At 42.6% G+C, this 18,893-nt stretch overlaps 1 protein-coding gene across 5 annotated transcripts in view; it reads right to left on the bottom strand.

Moving 5' to 3' along the window:
- Positions 1 to 18,893, bottom strand: part of LOC311365477 (CMP-N-acetylneuraminate-beta-galactosamide-alpha-2,3-sialyltransferase 1-like) — a 39,128-nt gene that overhangs the window by 15,749 nt on the left and 4,486 nt on the right. For 4 of the 5 annotated variants that reach the window (XR_014639417.1, XR_014639418.1, XM_084485024.1 and 1 more), the window contains 5 exons: positions 16,684 to 16,877; positions 15,111 to 15,290; positions 13,879 to 13,924; positions 13,549 to 13,668; positions 13,061 to 13,227 (listed from right to left, as the gene is read on the bottom strand). Coding sequence is in view for 3 of the 5 variants with exons in the window: in XM_084485024.1 (XP_084341150.1) it covers positions 13,061 to 13,227; positions 13,549 to 13,668; positions 13,879 to 13,924; positions 15,111 to 15,290; positions 16,684 to 16,877 (707 nt within the window). In the remaining 2 variants the exon portion in view is untranslated. Of the gene's footprint in view, positions 1 to 4,066; positions 4,655 to 13,060; positions 13,228 to 13,548; positions 13,669 to 13,878; positions 13,925 to 15,110; positions 15,291 to 16,683; positions 16,878 to 18,893 lie in introns of those variants that run through there. The other variant, XM_084485026.1, reaches the window with a different exon arrangement.

Here is an 18,893-nt window from a genome sequence, read left to right on the forward strand (position 1 = left end):
TGTTTTGATGGGACTGGTATTTAGACTGGTATAGTTGGCATAGTTGGAGGCAGGGGCAATGTTGCCAGATTGGGCCAGATTTCCCACCCAGTTTTTGGCACATGAACACTGGGGGGCCGAGCGGATTGGGACTGGTTAGAATTGATTCGGGGCTCAAGACCTTATCTCCGGGGTCTATCAACACCAATGGAAGTATGACCCCCCCTGCAAAGTGATGTAAATAATTTTAGTCTATGCTATTTCTGATGACATGTTTCAAACTAACAACAGTTATGAATGGTTTCTTCTCCACATAATGGACAACACCATATAAGGTTTTATGAGTTTATAGATAGGTTAAAGAACTACAAACATGGCCACTCTGCCATTTCCGCTAAAGCCAAGAGAGACCAAAGGTTTACCTGGGTTAATTAGAACCTGTAGGCGTGGCTTATTTACCATTTCGCCCACTTCCAGTATATATACTGTTTGTTTACATATGTTGGGCAGATGCTCCATGGACCACCTCCAGAATGCAAGCTCATTTACCTTGTGTCTCTGTTAGAATAAACCATGTGTTGAACATTTGCCACTCTCCGAGTCATACCTAGCCCGAGACGACCATACCACAAAAGATGGTGTGTCTGGACCGTACCAACATGGTCCAAAGCACTGTGGAAGCCACAGCCCTTCAACAACCATGTTCTGCCCAACTTGCAGAACTAAAGGCCCTCACTGCAGTATGCCACCATGCTAAAGCAAAGACTGCTATCATCTACACAGACTATGCCTATGCACATGGCGTGGTCCATATTTTTGGATAAATTTGGAAACAGAGGGTTTAAACGGGCAGATGGCTCACCTGTACAACACCGCCATGCCATCGAAGAATTATTACATGCAATGCAGGGGCCTACAATGGCTGGCTTTATACTTCCTTTAATGACAATGTGTGTGTGTGTGTGTGTGTGTGTGTGTGTGTGTGTGTGTGTGTGTGTGTGTGTGTGTGTGTGTGCACACGCAGAATGCTGGCAGCTGTGTCTACCAGTGGCGGCTGGTGGTTTTTAAAGGTCCCATGGCATGAAAATTTCACTTTATGAGGTTTTCTAACATTGAGTTGAGTTCCTCTAGCCTCCCTATGGACCCCAAGTAGCTAAAAATTGCATTATGTGTAAACCCAGAAGTAGGTATCTTGCTCCGCCTTTGAAAAAAGGATCGCTGAAACACTTCGATTTGGGAGCTGGCCTCGTATGACATCATATGGGGCCATGTTACCTCCCCTTTCTCTGCTTGGCCTGCCCAGAGAATTTGGCCCACCAATGAGATAATGAGCTAGGACCGTGCGAGCGCCACATGTGTGTGTGTGAATACACACACTGTAACGCAAGTGTTCTTATTTGGATAACCGTTCTGCTGTTGGTGTTATAACACAATAACGCAAGCTTGCATAAAGCTCCCATTTGGTGAAAAGACTAGACTGTGTCGGGTTGGTTGAGAAGGAATTGGGAACCGCGACATGGAGGAGAAAAGGATTGTTGCCCAGGATTGTCCGTCGGAGCCCCGCTGGCCGTTGTGGGACGGCAGTGGGGCTGGGCGGGCAGCGGGGCTCCGGCGGGAGACAGCCCCGGAGTGTTCAGTGTTCCACTGTAAACACTAGCGCATGGTACCGTGGCCACAAGCTGCTCAGGGCCACACCCCCCCACCCTCCACCTTGACCCGCCTCTAAAAACAGCACGTTTGTGGAGAGCTCATTGTGGGACTGGCTCGTAGTGGCTGTAACTCTGCACCAAGGCTAAATTTCTTGAACGTCTTCAAGTACAGTATTAGGGGCCCACTAACACCTATATTAAAGCATCCATAAAAAAGCATGCCATGGGACCTTTAAAGTGAGGGAGGAAGGACTGCGTGCTTGGTTGCCATTGGCCTGCTTGCACTGTTAGTGGCGTATGGTGGCATAAGTATGTGAGAATCAAGTTGTTTCAGGGTGTTTTGGTGAACTACAAAATAGCAAGGAGGGATAATTATGTGAATAAAATTGATACAAATCCACCAGTGGCAGCATTGTACTTTGAAAGCTGGTGGGCAGCATGTCTTGGACTAGGGCAGAAGAAAGGATGCAAAGCCAATTAGTCAAATCAGGCCTACTCTTGATTTGTAAAACTAAATCTGGGCCTATCATTGGGCCTATTTTTGCCCTCAATGACTGAAGCTATTGGTTGTAATTTGGCTGTTTCTTTTCAGCTACAATTGTTTTAAGAAAAATTAAGACACAAGACCAAAAGTGATTCCATTTAAAATGCATCATGCTCTGAATCATTCACTAACATCCTTTCCACAATATTAAACAGAACGGTCAGAGTAACAAACAATTAAAAGAAAAACAAGAACAAAATTTCACAACTATTGACATTTTGGGCTGTAAACCTAACATTGTTTGAGGCAAATGTGGATGCTAATGGATGTTTCAGAATGTTGGTCATGGTGTTAAGCCAAATAAGATTGAGGGACTTCATTTATAGATCAAGTCATTCCTCCTCGCTGATTATGTTACAAAGATATCAGTGACCTGGTCATACCAAACGGGATAGTAACGGGAAGTGATTTCAGAATAACGGCGAGTGTAACTCCACGTTTTCACCACCCTTTCAGATGGCTTGGTAACCCAACGGTGGAGTACCGAAAAATAGGTAGACTCAGCGCGTTTATTTCGGCTGACTTTTGGCGGTGGAAACGCCAATATAAGCGAACAGAGCCGCACTGTACCGCAACGAACAGTAGCGCACCGCTCGGTGGAAACGAGGCATACGAGTGGGTTTGTTAGTTCTATATATATATATATATACATAAATTGGCAATTGATATGATGTAGGCCGAAAATGAGCTTCCCCTCTTTGAAAGACCAGCAGCCGCCACTGGTTAAATTGGCAATGGCTGAGGCAGAATGGTTCTCTGCTTACTAAGAGCAACAAACCTATCCATCAGGAATCCTGAAGTAATACCTTTGTTATGGAAAAGCCTCACCTTAGATTTGGTGATAAGCTTCCACAAAGCTGCCAGCTCTCATGGTTTCACTGTGTGACACACGCTTTTGCCTGTTTACACACGGCACACATCCAAATTCTCACGGAAAAAAAAACAGCAGAGACGTGTTTGTTCCTTTCCAAACTGTGATTTGTGATCGAACGTTAAATGCACGTCTGGTGATTTAGCATGGAAATGTGATTGATGTTTTCCCGGTTTAAATGTTATTGTTGATTGGAACAAATGTATGCTGTGTTGAACGTTGGTAAGTGTCTTTTGAACTATTTCTCTGAAGTGTTTCATGTTGAGTAAACATCAGAGGTAAAGGACAGACATTTTCTATTTTATTTATTTTGTATTGGACTACTTACTTGGGAGTAGGGGCGCTTCACCTGTTTAGCCGAATCTTAATAAAGTAGGGGGGTGGTGTCAGGTCGCAAACACTGCACACACTTTAGGCGATCCCTCAGGACATCCTGAATCCTACTTTACCCTGTCTAGTAAGCTACCGTGGATCTAGACGGCTAAACCACGCACAACCTGTTCACTCACCTGAACATTGAAGCCAAAGGCATTGGGTGTGGGGGACCTAGATCCTGGCCCACTCAGTCCTCTCCAGATTAAGAACTGCGTTACCCCTACAAGGCGGCGCCAATAATCCCGACCGTCACATATACAATCAAATGTAATTGTTCTGTAGGCCTTATGTCTAGAAAATTATGACATGAAAATATCTCAGGGATGAAATATTTTTTTTACCTGCTTGCCCACTGTATACGCTTTGCCAAGATTATAATCTGTTAAATAAATAAATTGCTCATCGGTTTAAAGTTGTATGTTTGTGTTTAGTTATACAAATATGAACTGAATAACCCTACAAGGAGGCAGGGCCGGACTGGGAGACTTTTTCAGGCCAGGAGTCAGTCATGTAACCAGGCCACCCTGGCCTTGCCCACACGCGCACGTTCACGCCCACACCTACATGCATTGGCACGCATGTACACACACACACACACACACACACACACACACACACACACACACACAACACACAACACACAGCAATCCAAATAGAAGTTCAAATATGGGACCTATGTTCAAACTAAGTTAGGAATATACAGTAACTTTTGTGTTTGGGGCCGGGCTGGTAAAATACAGTAACACAACAATCCTCAGCAAAATCCACTAACACACTTACTAGAAGAGAATAAAGGTTTAACGCAGTGCCAAGGTTACATAAACATCATATCATGTGGAATGTCAACTGCCTCTTTGGCATATATTTTTATGTGTAGCCTACAATATAACCTAATAAACAAAGACAACAAAGTCCAATGTATAATACAGTCCGAGTCGAGAGTATAGTTCCTAATAAGCAATCACATAATATTGACTCATATTCTAATATAGGGCTGGGATACATAACAGCAAGTCAGCAACAGACAGCAAAATTCAACACCACTAGTGCTTAATTGAATGGCAGCTATTACCGTATTACAAATGAGAGCCATTTATGTCAAATGGCAGTGCCTGTTGGTGTTATGTCTGCAACTTGCATGTTGTTGCTCTAGAAATGATTCTGTACCTTCTGCCAACTTCTCTGCACTGGCTTCTCCTGAAGTACCAGCAGGACTCATGTCATCACCATCACCACCTTTGAATAGCAAACATATGCTTACAGTGTTTTTCCATACACTATAGTTCATACAGTAAGATAGTGTCGCCTATGTCTCACTTAATTTGCCCTTGTATTCATATACATAATAATGGAATGATAACAGTAAATAAAAAAGTGGCTTGTTTAATTTCATGGCCAGGGCCTATAGCCTACTGTGTAAAAGTGTACAGCCTCAAGGACCCAGGTCCCTGGACCTCAAGAACCAGTGTTTTTTTGTTGTTGTTGTTTTTGTTTTTTTAGATAACTTACTTGCAGAGGTATCTTGACTGGGGGGGGGGCGGGGGCCTGAATAAATTTGTCAGTTTACGGCATTTGGCCGCATCCTCCTCCAGCGCCTTTCTTTTTCTCTCTCTCTCCCTCTCGGCACCGCCTTTTCTTTTTTTTTTACCCGGGTTGGGGTCCATGGTTTACAGTACTAGTCGAAGCCTCGACTCCCCCTCTCTGCTCAGCGCTCTCTACACACACACCGCGACTGCAGCATCAGTGTCACACACACCCCTTCCTCCGCACGCTGTCTGTGTGGTTGATACGGACTGTTGGGGCGGGTGTTAATCAAAACAAACCAATCGCCTTGTCCTCCTCACATGCTAGTGGCCTGAGTGGCCTCTGATTGGCCAGGCCTGCCTCTCTGACTTAGAAAAAAAAAGTCTGATAGCCGCGGTGCCGGCTGACCGGCAGACTTAAAAAAAAAAAAAAAAGAGAGAGAGAGAGAAAGAGAAAAGAGAAAAAGAGAGAAAAGAGAGAAAGAAGTTCTTGCTATGACTCACTGTTACGCAACTCACTTACCCTATTCTTGACAACAAATGTACCTAGGGAAATTCCCCAACAAATCAAATTTCGATCACGGCCATTTTATGAAGTAAATGTTGCTTTACTTCCTGGTCCAACATCTGGTCTAACATAATTCCCACATTTCCTTGTTTAAGTTTAATATCGTTTTGGTAGTTGGCCATCACTTTGATTCAGGGAGCCTGAGGTCTGAACTTCAAGTCCTGTATTCAGATCAGTACTTGCAGGGTGACAGGGGAAAGCTGTGTGATTTCTTGGTGTTCCTAAAAGACATGGAGTTGGACAGTGCAATGTAGCTTTACAAACTGTTTTCATTAGTGGCAACAATTAGAGCTACATCTGCAGGTGTAGAAAGGAGCTTCTCCACGTAACACAATGGGCCAAGGCCGTTTAAGCAGCGTAGCTCTGCTGGCCATTGAGAGGACACTGGTCAAGTCAGTGGAAAATACAGCTAGTTGGTATGACAGAGCATTTCCTTGAAAAGGAACAGAGAGCATAATTTACATATATATATATATACATAAATTGGCAATTGATATGATGTAGGCCGAAAATGAGCTTCCCCTCTTTGACAGACCAGCAGCCACCACTGGCTAAATTGGCAATGGCTGAGGCAGAATGGTTCTCTGCTTACTAAGAGCAACAAACCTGTCCATCAGGAAAGTACCTTTGGCCAAAGTACCTTTGGCCAAAGTAGTAGCCAAAGTACCTTTGGCAGCCAAAGTACCTTTGGCTACTTCTTTGGAAGTTACCATCAACCGTCCCTTGGAACCATTTCCTTGCCACACCTTAAAAATAACATAACTGACAGTTATGGAAAAGCCTCACCTTAGATTTGGTGATAAGCTTTCACAGAGCTGCCAACTCACGGTTTCACCATGTGACACGCTTTTGCCTGTTTACACACGCACACATGGCACACATCCAAATTCTCATGGCAAAAAAAAAAAAGCCGAGACGCGTTCGTTCCTTTCCAAACTCCCCGAAGATAGAGAGAGACAGCAGGATAAACCTCGAGACCCCCCCCCCCCCCGACAACAGCTCTGCCAGCCTGTAATCCCGTACAGCCCCCCCCCCCCCCCCTCCCGATCGCCTGCAATCTAACCCCCCCCGTCAACAATCCTGATCCCCCCCCCCGTCAACAATTATACACCCGCGGACCCTGCTATAAGGTATGCATTACAACATTCTACAGAATCTCACTCCGGCCAAAACCCAAAAGTTGGCAGCCCTGCTTTCATGATTAATTGCCCTGCTTTTTTCAATTAATTGCTGTAGCACCCCCTATGGTCCTCAGTGTTGTGCAAGTTCATACTTGAACATGAACTAGAACACATTAACTAGTTCAAAGTTCAGTTCATACAAAAGAAAATGAATGAATTCACATTCATAGTTCACCAATTCAGTTTTGAGTTTTAGTTCATGTTCAGTTCATTAACAGTTTTTTTTTAGAAACTGAAGAAAAACTGTATTCTGTGCTTATCTTTTAAATGAATCCTCTCCATTACCTGCTGCCCATCACTACAATCTCAAATTGATGTGGATATTATTTGTACACCTGTTTCATTCATCACAACTAAAGCAGTAACTCTATTTAATAATCATGTCATCTGGACCTAAGCATCAATTCAGAATGTCACAAAATCTGAACTAGTTCAAGTTCAAGTTCTTTAGTTAAAAACTTGTTCAATGAACTAGTTCATGCACAACACTGATGGTCCTATATGGATGAACCATATGGATTTAGCCAGGTTAACCTTGACCTATGCTTCTTTAAGTACACCAAGTTTGTGTGATGATTGACTCAAGTTAACCCCGCCTTTAGTCACCTAACATTGAGAGTAGGATTTTCAGTTAATTGTTATAGCGCTCCCTATGGCCCGATATAGATACAATGATGATGATGATTGCTTTAAGTTAACCTTAAGTTAACCTTTTTGGCATTAAAGACCGGGTAAACCAAGAATAATTATGGGTTTTGAGTTTATAATACCACAGGAAAATATATTATTAACCACCCTGCCAAATTTGAAGGACTAAAAAAATCGCGAAGTATATAAAATTATGCTTCAAAGTTGATGAAAAATGAGCAGTAATCCCTGGCTCAGGACGGTGGGGGCGTGTGCGCTGCAGGCCAGGAAACCACGCCCATCACCGGAGAGGTCCAACGGGCAAGCTAGCTGCAAACTGACAATTCAAACCAGACTCGTGAGCGGTAAAACCATAGACGGGTGAAACCACAGAATGCTAGTGCGCGGTTAATGTATTTATACCTAGAGGGCAGCAGGGGGCGGGTTTATGTGAGTATGACCGCTTTACGTAAAGCGGTCATCGATGTAGACCCGCCCATTTTAAACCTGCACACAGAACATTCTCTGAGGCCTAGCTCCTCAAGGAAATGATGAATGGGAAAAATATTTTTTACATGTTTTGAGGGACACATTTAAGGCCTAATTAATATGATAAGAAGAAAAATACTGAATTTGGTTTACCCGGTCTTTAAGTTCATTTTGGCTGATTTTGAGCCTCTGGCGGCCATGTTGTTTTGTCAATCAACTTAATTTTACTTGAGCAGTTGGAACTTTGGTCCCCAACAGCCACTAAGTTGGTCCCACTCAAATCAAACATTCCGTCTATGAACTGTGTTCATTTTAGTAAGTGGCCACGCCCATCTCGATGCCACGCCCTAATTGTAAATATGTTGACTTTATCTTGTTTAGAATTTGATTCTGAACAACTTTTGTATTGGACTCAAGATCATAGGAGTCCATTTTGATGTTGATATAAGCATTTAAGTCTTTACTCATTTTAAACCATACCTTTTTTAGAAGTCAATGGCTCCTGGGTGCTTTAATCTTTATTGTACAGACTTCACTTTATGTCAGGTTGAAGACATTGGTCCATAGATGATAGATGCTATAGGATTTTTGTCTAAGTCAAAAATCCTGGGATCCTTGGGAATTTAGTGTTTTTAACAAAATTCAAGATGGCGGTAAATCTTTTCACCATGAGGATATGCATATGTGAACAAAGTTTCATGACTGTTGGTCAAAGCGGTTACGAGATATGCTTGTTCAAAGTTTGCATTTTGGACTGTTGCTATAGCGCCACCTTTGGGCCAATTAGTGTAATATTTGCTGTCTGTTAATCTTATGTCAGCCTCTACAGCTGTAGTAAGTTTCATAAAAAGCGTGCGAGCGGTTTAGGCTGTGTAAGTCAAACATGGCGGAATACTAAAACTAACAATTACAATAGGTTGCCTGCCTAATTATCCTAGGTTTAATGCATGCATACATTAGACTCCTCTCTAGCAGAGTGAGTCCAGAATACAGTTTGACAGTTATTTATACCGTTTCAAATCCTTCCCACATTGCAGATGCCAATAATAAAATCAAGTAATGTTTATCCAAGACACAGAGTTGCCTGTGTTCTTATCAAGGAGAAGAGTGCCTAAGAGGATGTCTTCTCCTTTGTGACCGGTTTACCCAAGTATGAAGGTTATATTATTGGTTGACTCTAAGGAAGGTGGGACAGCTGACCACAGTCTTAGCCTACTATAACAGAGCAGACATAGGCCTATTGTTAAGAGAAAATTTGTTGCACACGGGTGATGCCATATCTATTTCGATCTCTCTCTGACCGTCACCACGGTCTTACTTCGAATGATGCCATTCAGCTACTTGTCGCAAGACCCTTATATCAAAATTGTCACCTGTGACTGATTGGAGGCGGGTCCTGCCGCATAAAGCGGATGCAAGGACATGGCTCTTCCTCTTTTGCCTTCTCGCTTTGGTTTTTCGTGAGACCCGGTAAGTTTGAAACTTGGGAAATCTACAATCCATCACGTTAATCGTGCCGGCGCTTTAAGCCCCTGAGGACTGTTTAAAGTTTTCCCGTTAAAGTTTTCGCTATTTTTTCCCTAATTAACCAACTTTGCTCGTGTGTGCAGGAGAAAAGTACTGGTGAACGAGCGCGAAGCACGGGACGAAACATTTCTACCCTGTTTTGAATGCTTTGTATATTTTGATTATAATAGGCTCTGAAGTTAAACACTAAAAACACAAGGCTGAAGTGATAGGCTGACTCCCCTCTGCTGTCCGTGGCATATCTGTTGAATGGGTTTAGGATTTAGATTTAGATAGGCCTAGGCTATAAGATTTAGCAATTCAAGTTTAGTTATAGGATTTCAATATAAAATGTTGATTTAGATTTAGGATCTAGATTTAGCATTTAGATGTAGATACAAGGTTTAGATTTAGATATAAAATTTAGATTTAGATTTAGGATTAAGAAGGAGGTTAACCCTACATATGAAAACATGGAAATTGCAGTGCAGTTAGGAGGGGTGTTTGGGTGTTGTGACTGACGGTTCCAGTGAAGGCACATGTGCCATTAAAGCGATGCCAAGTAAGACTTCACTGGACACGGTTGTGATTTGTGTTTCAATATACATGTGATTTAAGCGGTCACATAGGATTAGGAGTTCACACAACGTGATCCACACAAGGTGAACCAATCTTTATTGATGCTGGTGATGTTCTCCACATTTTTTTGTTTGTTAAATATACAGTAAGCTGCAATGTCTGAGTAATAAAGAAAAGCCATAACAACAATTACCTGAAAAGAACAAGGCACAGGGAACCAAGTAACCAACTAACCTTTTGGTCTTATCTGCGTATAGGCCTACTGGGCAACACTAGCCGCGTTTACATGGACACTTCTGTTCCGAATAGAAGTGGAAGAACAGCTCAATCGGAATAAAAAATGATCATATATACGCCTCAATCGGAATACAATTCTCTGATCGGAATATAATTCTATGCGGAATAGAAGAGGTGGTGTAGTCCGCTATAATCGACATGTATACACTTATTCCGATTGGTTTGGGGTGGGTGCGGGTAACTTAGAGAGATGCCATCAGCAGCTGCAGTAGTTCGCAATTGGTCCGTTTGTACTTTTATGCAACCCGAACTTGCACTGTCAAGGAAAATGGCTTTTTTGCCTGATTCACGTCTGTGTATCACTCTGCAAGTAGTCCGGTTACTTATCAACCCAGCGGATTCGGTTGCTTAGCGACGTCAACGTCTTTGGCGGACTATTTCTCTGGTGATCAACACTACGAATGGTAACAAATAAATTGTCAAAAGACACACCCTGTGAAGTTATTTTTTCATTTCGGCAAGTAGCCGTGTAATAATGTAGCCTATAGAACGTCGCCAGTTATTATCTAAAACAAGCCCCTTAAGGGAGAGGCAAGACACCTCCGCTTCAAGTCGGGGTTCGGTTCGCCCTGTCGGGGCCTACCGTAATTTCCCGCATATAGGCCGCATCATGGATAAACCGCAAGCCTTTCATTTAAGTATTTAAAAAAGCAGTATAAGCCGCACCCATATAGGCCACACAAGTTTCAAATGCGCTAATTATGTAATGAATAGGCATATAAAACCCTTCAGCCAAGTGATCACTGCAAATCGATGTTAAACTTGAACTTGCTTTCCCCCCTTTAAGACCAACTAGGTCTACTGCTTGGCACGCATTATTTTTGTGCAGCAGCTATGGACCTGTCTTTCTTTAGGCCTACTGTCTCCGAGTGCGTGTCGCTGTTTAAAACCTGACGGGGTGTTCACCAATGAGCTAGTTTACCATAATAAGACTGCCATACGAATCTGGAAAAAATTTATAAAGACAGCGAGGATGCAGGGAGTTCAGCAAGGCTACAGCTGAAGATCAAGGTAAATAGGTGCTAATATATTTTAAACATCAGCATTAGAGGAATTGACGTGTTCCCCGATGGACAAATTTAACGCACAACTGTGTGTTTATGCTGAGACTGCTTTGCTTTTTTCTACCTGTCTGTGTGCGCCATGCAGGCTTTGTGCACTGTCAAGGGAAAGCGGCGGTGGTTGAAAAAAAATATTTCGACCGCTTATTAAGTTCACTCGTTGCTTATAATGGTTTATTCGTTTCCCAGTATTTCATTAATTTAGAAGACAGTTTTGTTAATTTTTTTATTTTTTTTGGTGAAACACAACACTGCCAATGTGGCAGTTCCATGCGCAACAGGGATTTATAAAGGTTACTGTACAGTGGCGGAGAATGCGTCAGGAGCTGAATCACCACTACGGTAGAGCTAAGAAGTTTCTACGAGCGCTTCGGACTAACCTTACCAACAAACGATACAATCAAAACCAACAAAATACATAAAAATGCCAAATAGTGATAACACGTCCATTAAGTCGCCGCCGGTCCAGATGTGTCAGGTGTGAAATCTATTCGGAACAAAAGTGTCCATGTAAACGCGGCTACTGTCATGTTTCCTAATGTTATACAAATATATACAAATCATGCAATATTAAAAGCATCATGCACATCAACAAAAAATATAGGCTATCCCAAAACATTGTGTGAATCATGAAATACTATAACAGGTTTAAGTGTAAAACATTTGAGGCACAAATCAAACCCTCTAGTGGTAGGCGGAAACGCACTTCAAAGTGAAGTGGAACATGTCTTGTGGAAAGCCTTCGTCTCGTTAGGAGTCCTTAAAAGTGCTGGTGTAGTCTTTGCAGAGATTATATCGACATGACCAAAATTCTGTGTCAAAACCCAGCAACAGTTAGAGTTGAGGCCTACTCGGTTCTTCCAGAACCGTGTCGGTTTTCCTCCCCATTGAGTATTGAGAAAAGACAACAGACAACTTGTCTGTCTTTCGTTTGGAACCTAGGGGGGCCAAATGATGCTGATGCCGGGACTGATGCCCAATGCGTGGATGAAGTGTGTCAGTTAGGGCTGACGATACACCAACTCACGATTCGGTTTGTATCACGATTTTTGACCCACGGTTTGATACATCCCACGATTTTTAAAAATTTAAAAAGCATTTTATTTAAACAACATTTACTTATATAACAATTAACTTAATGTAACATTTAGTTGGAGGATGCTTGCAGGTAGGCAATAAAATCCTCAACTCGTTTTGTGGTTTAGGCCTATGTATTTTAAAATATTAACGTCAAATAAATAATAGTCATTTGAAAAGTTTGGTAGCACTAACCAGCGATCCCGCTAGAAAAAAACGGTGCCGGTCAAAGTGACCTGCATAGGTTACGTTTTCCGGACATTTTGATGATATGCCGGTCAAATATCTTATTATCGTTTCTTGATTAGGCTATGTAGCTTAAATAATGACATAATCAGGCCGTATAGAATGCAACATATTAATATGAAAGGGCCAGCCGTTAAACGCCTGGCCCTTTCATACCGCCGCGCGGAACCCTTCGGCAGCGAGGCCGTTATTGCGGCGGTGTGAAAGCAACTTAAAAAAGGGCATGTCGCGATTCTGCCTTCTGCCTTCAGCGAGACAGGTTCGTGGCTCTGAGCGTCGAGATTTCGGTTTCGATAAGCATATCGTTACAGCCCTAGTGTCTGTCTGATCATGTGAACGTTTCTGTTTCTGATTGTGTCAATGCGTGTTTGTTTGTGTTTGTTTGTGTAGTCATTAAATTAGCAGTAGTCTACATTTTATAATATATGGTCTGTTAAGCCATTTTTTTGGGGGGGGGGAGGGGGTGCTAGCCTATCCTGTCATGTTACCTGCTGCCAACAAACATTTTGATTTTGTTTGTGGTGGCCAGGTGCCGCGTGATGTTGTACTCGTAGTCTCCGCCGTGCACGCTCCTGTATTGGCCGGCCCCGGCGTTATGCTCCCAGTAGTGGTGCCAGTTCCCGTGTTTGTCCGCCCCGTATCCGAACACGCTCACCTGCAACGAGCAGGGGAAACAGAATGGCGGCTGACTTTCAGAGGGCAACGATGGGAATATGGCGCATGTATGCAGATAACAATAGCCATAACGGCCCAGCCATGGTCGTCATTCATAACGCGATATTCATATCATTTACTTTTTTATATTGTGCCACCCTACTAAGAGTTAAAATAATAAAATGCATACTATTCTCAGCATTCTTTTTCTGCTTACAGAAGTCGAATGGTTTCCCTTCAACGGACAGCGAGCAAATAGTTGGAGCGACTTAAGCCCATGGATGAGGCAAACAATTTGCATTCATAACACATTTGATCTCACCTCATCACATATGTGCAGTGCAAACATCAAGCTGAAGAAGCCGGTGGAGGGATAGCGTCCTTGTTTGTCCAACCAGTTGTCATAGGCGTACTTCATGAACACCGGACTGTAAATCTGCACCTGCAAAACAGCAAAGCTCATCCTCGTTAGTGACATCAGTATTCTAGTCTGCAGGGGAAGAGACAGGAGGATCACTAACGATACCTAGGTCCTACGGAGTGGCAATATCGCTCACTAGTTGGGGTCACTGGGGGGGAGGGGACTGTATACAATACCAACTGCCCTGCTAGACTCATACTAAATACAAAGCCCCACACCATCATGACGTACCTTCGCTCTATCGGCCTGTATCCTAGGCATGACACGTCGGTATGTTCTGCAATAATGCACAGAGAAAAAATACTCTTTAATTGTGACCTTGAATTATCTTACTGTCTGAAACAAATTGTTAAAGCAATATTTCACCCACTTTGTATATTTAGCTTAATATACACGTGCAACCATCAAATTCATTTGGTAATTGGAAAAGTATTCAGCTATTCCATGCATGTAATGGTCCACTGGTTAAACCAAACTGAATGAAAGCATATTACGCTTAATATTAAACATGGATACTGACAGTTTGGTAAGTTACTTTTTTGTGGATAATATTACGGCTAATATGCTAAATGGGTGAAATATTGCAGTTCCAAGTTCAACATAAATGCTATATATTGGAATATGCATAAGCATAATTAAGCAAAAACATATCTTGATATCATCAAAAAGTTGAAACACTCGCAAACTCGCAAAACTAGATTAACACAGACTGGTACCAGTTGCTTTGTAAACAGGCTTTCCTGTACATAATTAAGCAAGTGACCTAGACCTCGTCCTAGTACCAAACAATGTTCAAATCCGGCTGCAGGTTTGATTTGACTAGGTGAGCCAGGCCTTTATAACAGAGGTGTGTCAGTCAGCTGGATCTCATGACGTTACCTCAAGACACAGATGCACTGGCATAGCATACCAATACGCAACACTCCCTATATACTGAGAGAGCAACGGCTACTTGCACCCATTTTATACCTCTGTGATAAACGCCTCTAGGCATGGAGAACATGTGGTTGGGTGTGGTTGATATTGTATTGTACCACAGTCCAGATTTTTTTATATTAGTTTGAGTTAGTAATATTAACCTGGCACAAATGTTACATCTACATGGATCTGTCATTGTATGAGATTCCATTATCCATTTGAACAAATACAATTGTTGGTGATCATGAATGAAGGTATAGCCTACCTATGTTAGTAATGTATTACACTGGGAGTTTTGTTGTGATACACTGGGAGTGCATTGTTTTGTCCAGTGCAACGTGCCTTTGTAGGTAGGTATGCAAAGCCATGGGCTCTCTGTCACCTGTGTGAAGACTGTCAACTCAAATACATTGCTGTCCCCAGTTAGAGGTTCTGTTTTTGCACTCAAAAGGTGGAAAAAGCTGCTGTTGGAAATCTGCCCACTCGTTGACAGGAGAGGACAGAAAACCACGGGACTCACGCGTCCCCCCACTCCATCCACTCACTGTTTGATATGGCCAGTGGTGAAGGCACTCATGAGCCACTGCAGGTCAAGGATCTTGTATGGGATCAGCACGAGACTGGTGTTGGGGTCCAAGTTCCTGGCGCTCTCGGGATACATAAGGTGGTGTGTGGTCCGGGCCCCCACGTCGTCTTCAAACCCCTGGGTAGGACCCTGGTTCATTCTGCAAGTCCATCAATTTCAATCAGTGTGGTTCTGCTACACTTTACAGTTAAAATAAAGAATACACAGGACAAAACATGGAGCAAACTAATTCAATGTAAAAACCGAACAACCAAACCGACATTTCTCAGTAGAGTATAATAAAATAACAATTAAGAATGTTTAGACACAAGTGGTTGCTCATGGAATTTTCCATGAGCGAGCCAACATGCGCATGCTAGCAAGGCTAATAATTGACTTCATCACACTGACACTGACACTAATGTCATATTGTGAGCTTTCAACAACTAGCTTTTAACGGGGGTCCCCTTAAAGGGGGATTTACTTCAGGTTCCCACCAAGTTTTTGAACCTTTTGTGAAGATTACTTTTTATTGATTGAGTAATGGCAGCGATTATTCACAAATGCGATTTACACAAGCATATTGTCTAATAACTAAATATGTTTTTACTGAATAAAAACAACTAATATATGTTTAACCATGCGTACTAATGAGCATGTGTAAAAATGCTTGCTTCCAAAACTTGCAATGAACAGTCAATCCAGATGGACCTTATTGGTCCTTGAGGCAAAGACGTTCTAATGCAAATAAGGCCAAGTTTCAGAGTTGTCCAACGATGCGGGGGGCATGGCTGTTTTGTGTAGTGAGGGTTGCTTTGCAACCACACTGTCATGTTTCGCCCTGCTTATTATTTATGCGTTTATTGTTCATTCATTTTGTCATGACTACCTGTTTTACCTTATCTTCCCATCTCTGGTCGTCCCTCACCTTTTGTTTCACCTCTTCCTCATTATCTTGTATATGTGTATTAAGGCGCGGTTCCCTCCCTCTGTGCCAGTTAATCTTTGTTCCTCTGGGTCAAACATTCCTTTATTACTTGTAGCAATGTTTAGTGTTCTTATTTCTTTGGGTTCCTGCTTGTTCTTCCCAACTAATCCTTTAGCGTTCTCCCATACAGACTTTTTTGCTTGATCACCAAACTAATTCGACTTTGCTTTGCTTTACTGCACATACTGGCACATCATTTGGTACATCAAACACGATTGTGATTTAGGGTTTCCATGGAGACTTTAGAAATCATAACCGGTTTTCTGGGTATGGTATCTAAGGGAAGGGAGTGTTCTGATCTCAAGCAATAAAAATAGCTTGACGTCACTTGTACATACTTTTAAGATTAAGGTAGGTCAGGAAAGTAGGGGTATAATTTATTAATTTAATTTACCCTTTTTCTTAAATTTTTCAGATTGATTGAAGAATTGACACACTCAAAAATCGTAAAGGTTTCCAACTAACCTATATGGCAGTCAATTGAATAAGGCCCATGTTTTGTTGTATAGGCCTGCTGTATTTTGAGGCATTGCCATCTTTCATGCTATAATAATAATAATAATACCTTATGACCAGGTCATTGGAGTCGATTATCCTTCCGTAATATGAGCCCTTGAGGTTCCCCGAGTTGCCCACTACGGCACAGCTGCGGCAGCGGTCGGGGCCCCCGTCCCGGTACAGCGACTCGCCCGGGAACATGGAGAACAGTTCCTCCATCACGTGGCTGAAGTTGGCGCCGCTGCGCGACGACTGCAGCCTCTTAAGGATGGCAGTGGGAGAGGGAGAACCGAGAGGATCAACTGACCAGGACAGATGGGTTGGAAAGTCGCACATTGTTTTTTAAGTATGTCTATACCAATCTGTGTTCGCAATCAAAGATGATGGAAAAATATGAACTAACTGTCTATGTTTTGTGAGTTGATTGAAATTCAATTCCATTGGATAGCATCAGTTAAAATCAGCTCAGAAGAAATCTGGAATAAGTTTTTGTTTGACTTTGAATAACAGCTGGAATCGTTTTTATATCCATGCACAGACCAAAGAATTGACTTGATAATAAATTATTTGTTTTTGTAAAATTTTACCCACATATGAATCTACTGAGGAGGCTAAGACAGGAAGTTGCCCTTAAATCTTCTAGACATTTTTACAGGATCAAAGTATCAAGAGAATCAAATATGTCACTGTGTGCCTGTTAAATTGTGAGGGTAGATGAAGCCACCATAAACGTTTAAACACACCCAGTGCACATGCTTGTTAACATTTTCAATGGTTTATAAACATATATTAGACTAACCTTAAAGGGGTAGTTCGGAATTTTGGACATCTGACCTCATTTCCAAGTGAGCCAGTATGTTATTTATCATTGGAGACCGTTTTCAACACTTTTCATTCAGTCCTTCTAGTTGCAGAAATCGCTGGTGCTAGGCTAGCGCAAGTCGAGGGGAGCTGCTAGCTTGCCAATATTAATTAGCTTGTCCCACATTAATAACGTCACAAGATCTGCATTCTACCACCTGAAGAACATCGCACGACCCCGACCCTCACTCTCAGACTCAGTTACCGAAACCCTGTTCAACTGCTTCATCTCTACCCGCCTGGACTACTGCAACGCCATAGTCACCGGTCTCCCCTCTAAAACCCTGGACAGACTGCAATATGTGCAGAACTCAGCTGCCAGGGTCTTAACTGGCATTAAGCCCTGGCAGCGCATCACCCCCACCCTGATGCAGCTCCACTGGTTACCAGTCAAGTTCCGCATTCAATTCAAAATTCTACTACTCACATACAAGTCCCTTCACGCTCTGGCCCCCCGTTACCTCTCTGACAAGGTCCTCTGACAAGGACCAGCTGGCAATTCCCCGCACTAGACTCAAGACCCTTGGGGATAGGGCCTTTTGCGTGTCCGGCCCCAATCTGTGGAATCAGCTCCCCCCACATCCTATGGCCTCTAACTCACGTCCCCACCCAGCGCCTTGAGCATTTGCACTCTCACTCCCTTGCCTACACACACACCCTCACCTCCCACTCTTGTGAAGCAACCTTGAGTATTATAAAAACTGTTTTACCCACTCCACAGTGCACCCGAGGCAAACCAATTATAACACCCGACTATCGATGTAAATGTCTCTATTGATAGAATAATGTTAGAAATAAAACTATCCTTGTATCGCAATGATCGCATTACATTTTGAGGGACTACTTTCTCAGCAGCGGCGGAATTTCTCTTTGCTCCAGTGTAGCAACCAATTCACTACAGCAGAACGTAAACAGAAGCGCACTCCAGGTAATATCAGTCCGCCACTGCCGTAGCCTGCAACTACAGGGATTATAAACTAAGGCCCTGTCCCATTACTCTCCCCTTAACGAGAACACTTGCTTTGAGTTCCCTCCACAGTAAAGTCCCCTCAAAGAGGGAAGTGAGATTGAAGATCTTTCCCTATGAAATGGGACACCACTATAATTAATATTATGCAAATTAGCATAGCGAACATGCTCCCCTACGTCACGGCACGTGCAGCATCGACGTGTCTACACTACAGGAAGAAGCCTACTACTATTTTCATTCACGTTTGAAAATGTGACCCTTGTGTCGAAAATAAGATGACCTACACATTCAGATCGTATAGTTAAATCCAGTCTACTGGTAAATATTTAACATAATGTATAACTGTTTGAGAAACATGGAAAAATTGCAGCTTGTTGAGTTCGCAAGGTATCCTGGGTAATTTGTGATACTCCCTTAGCTGCAAGTGAGGTACCGAGCTGGCTAGC

This window comes from Micromesistius poutassou, assembly GCF_964030765.1.
Source record: "Micromesistius poutassou genome assembly, chromosome: 20".
Lineage (NCBI taxonomy): Eukaryota > Metazoa > Chordata > Actinopteri > Gadiformes > Gadidae > Micromesistius > Micromesistius poutassou.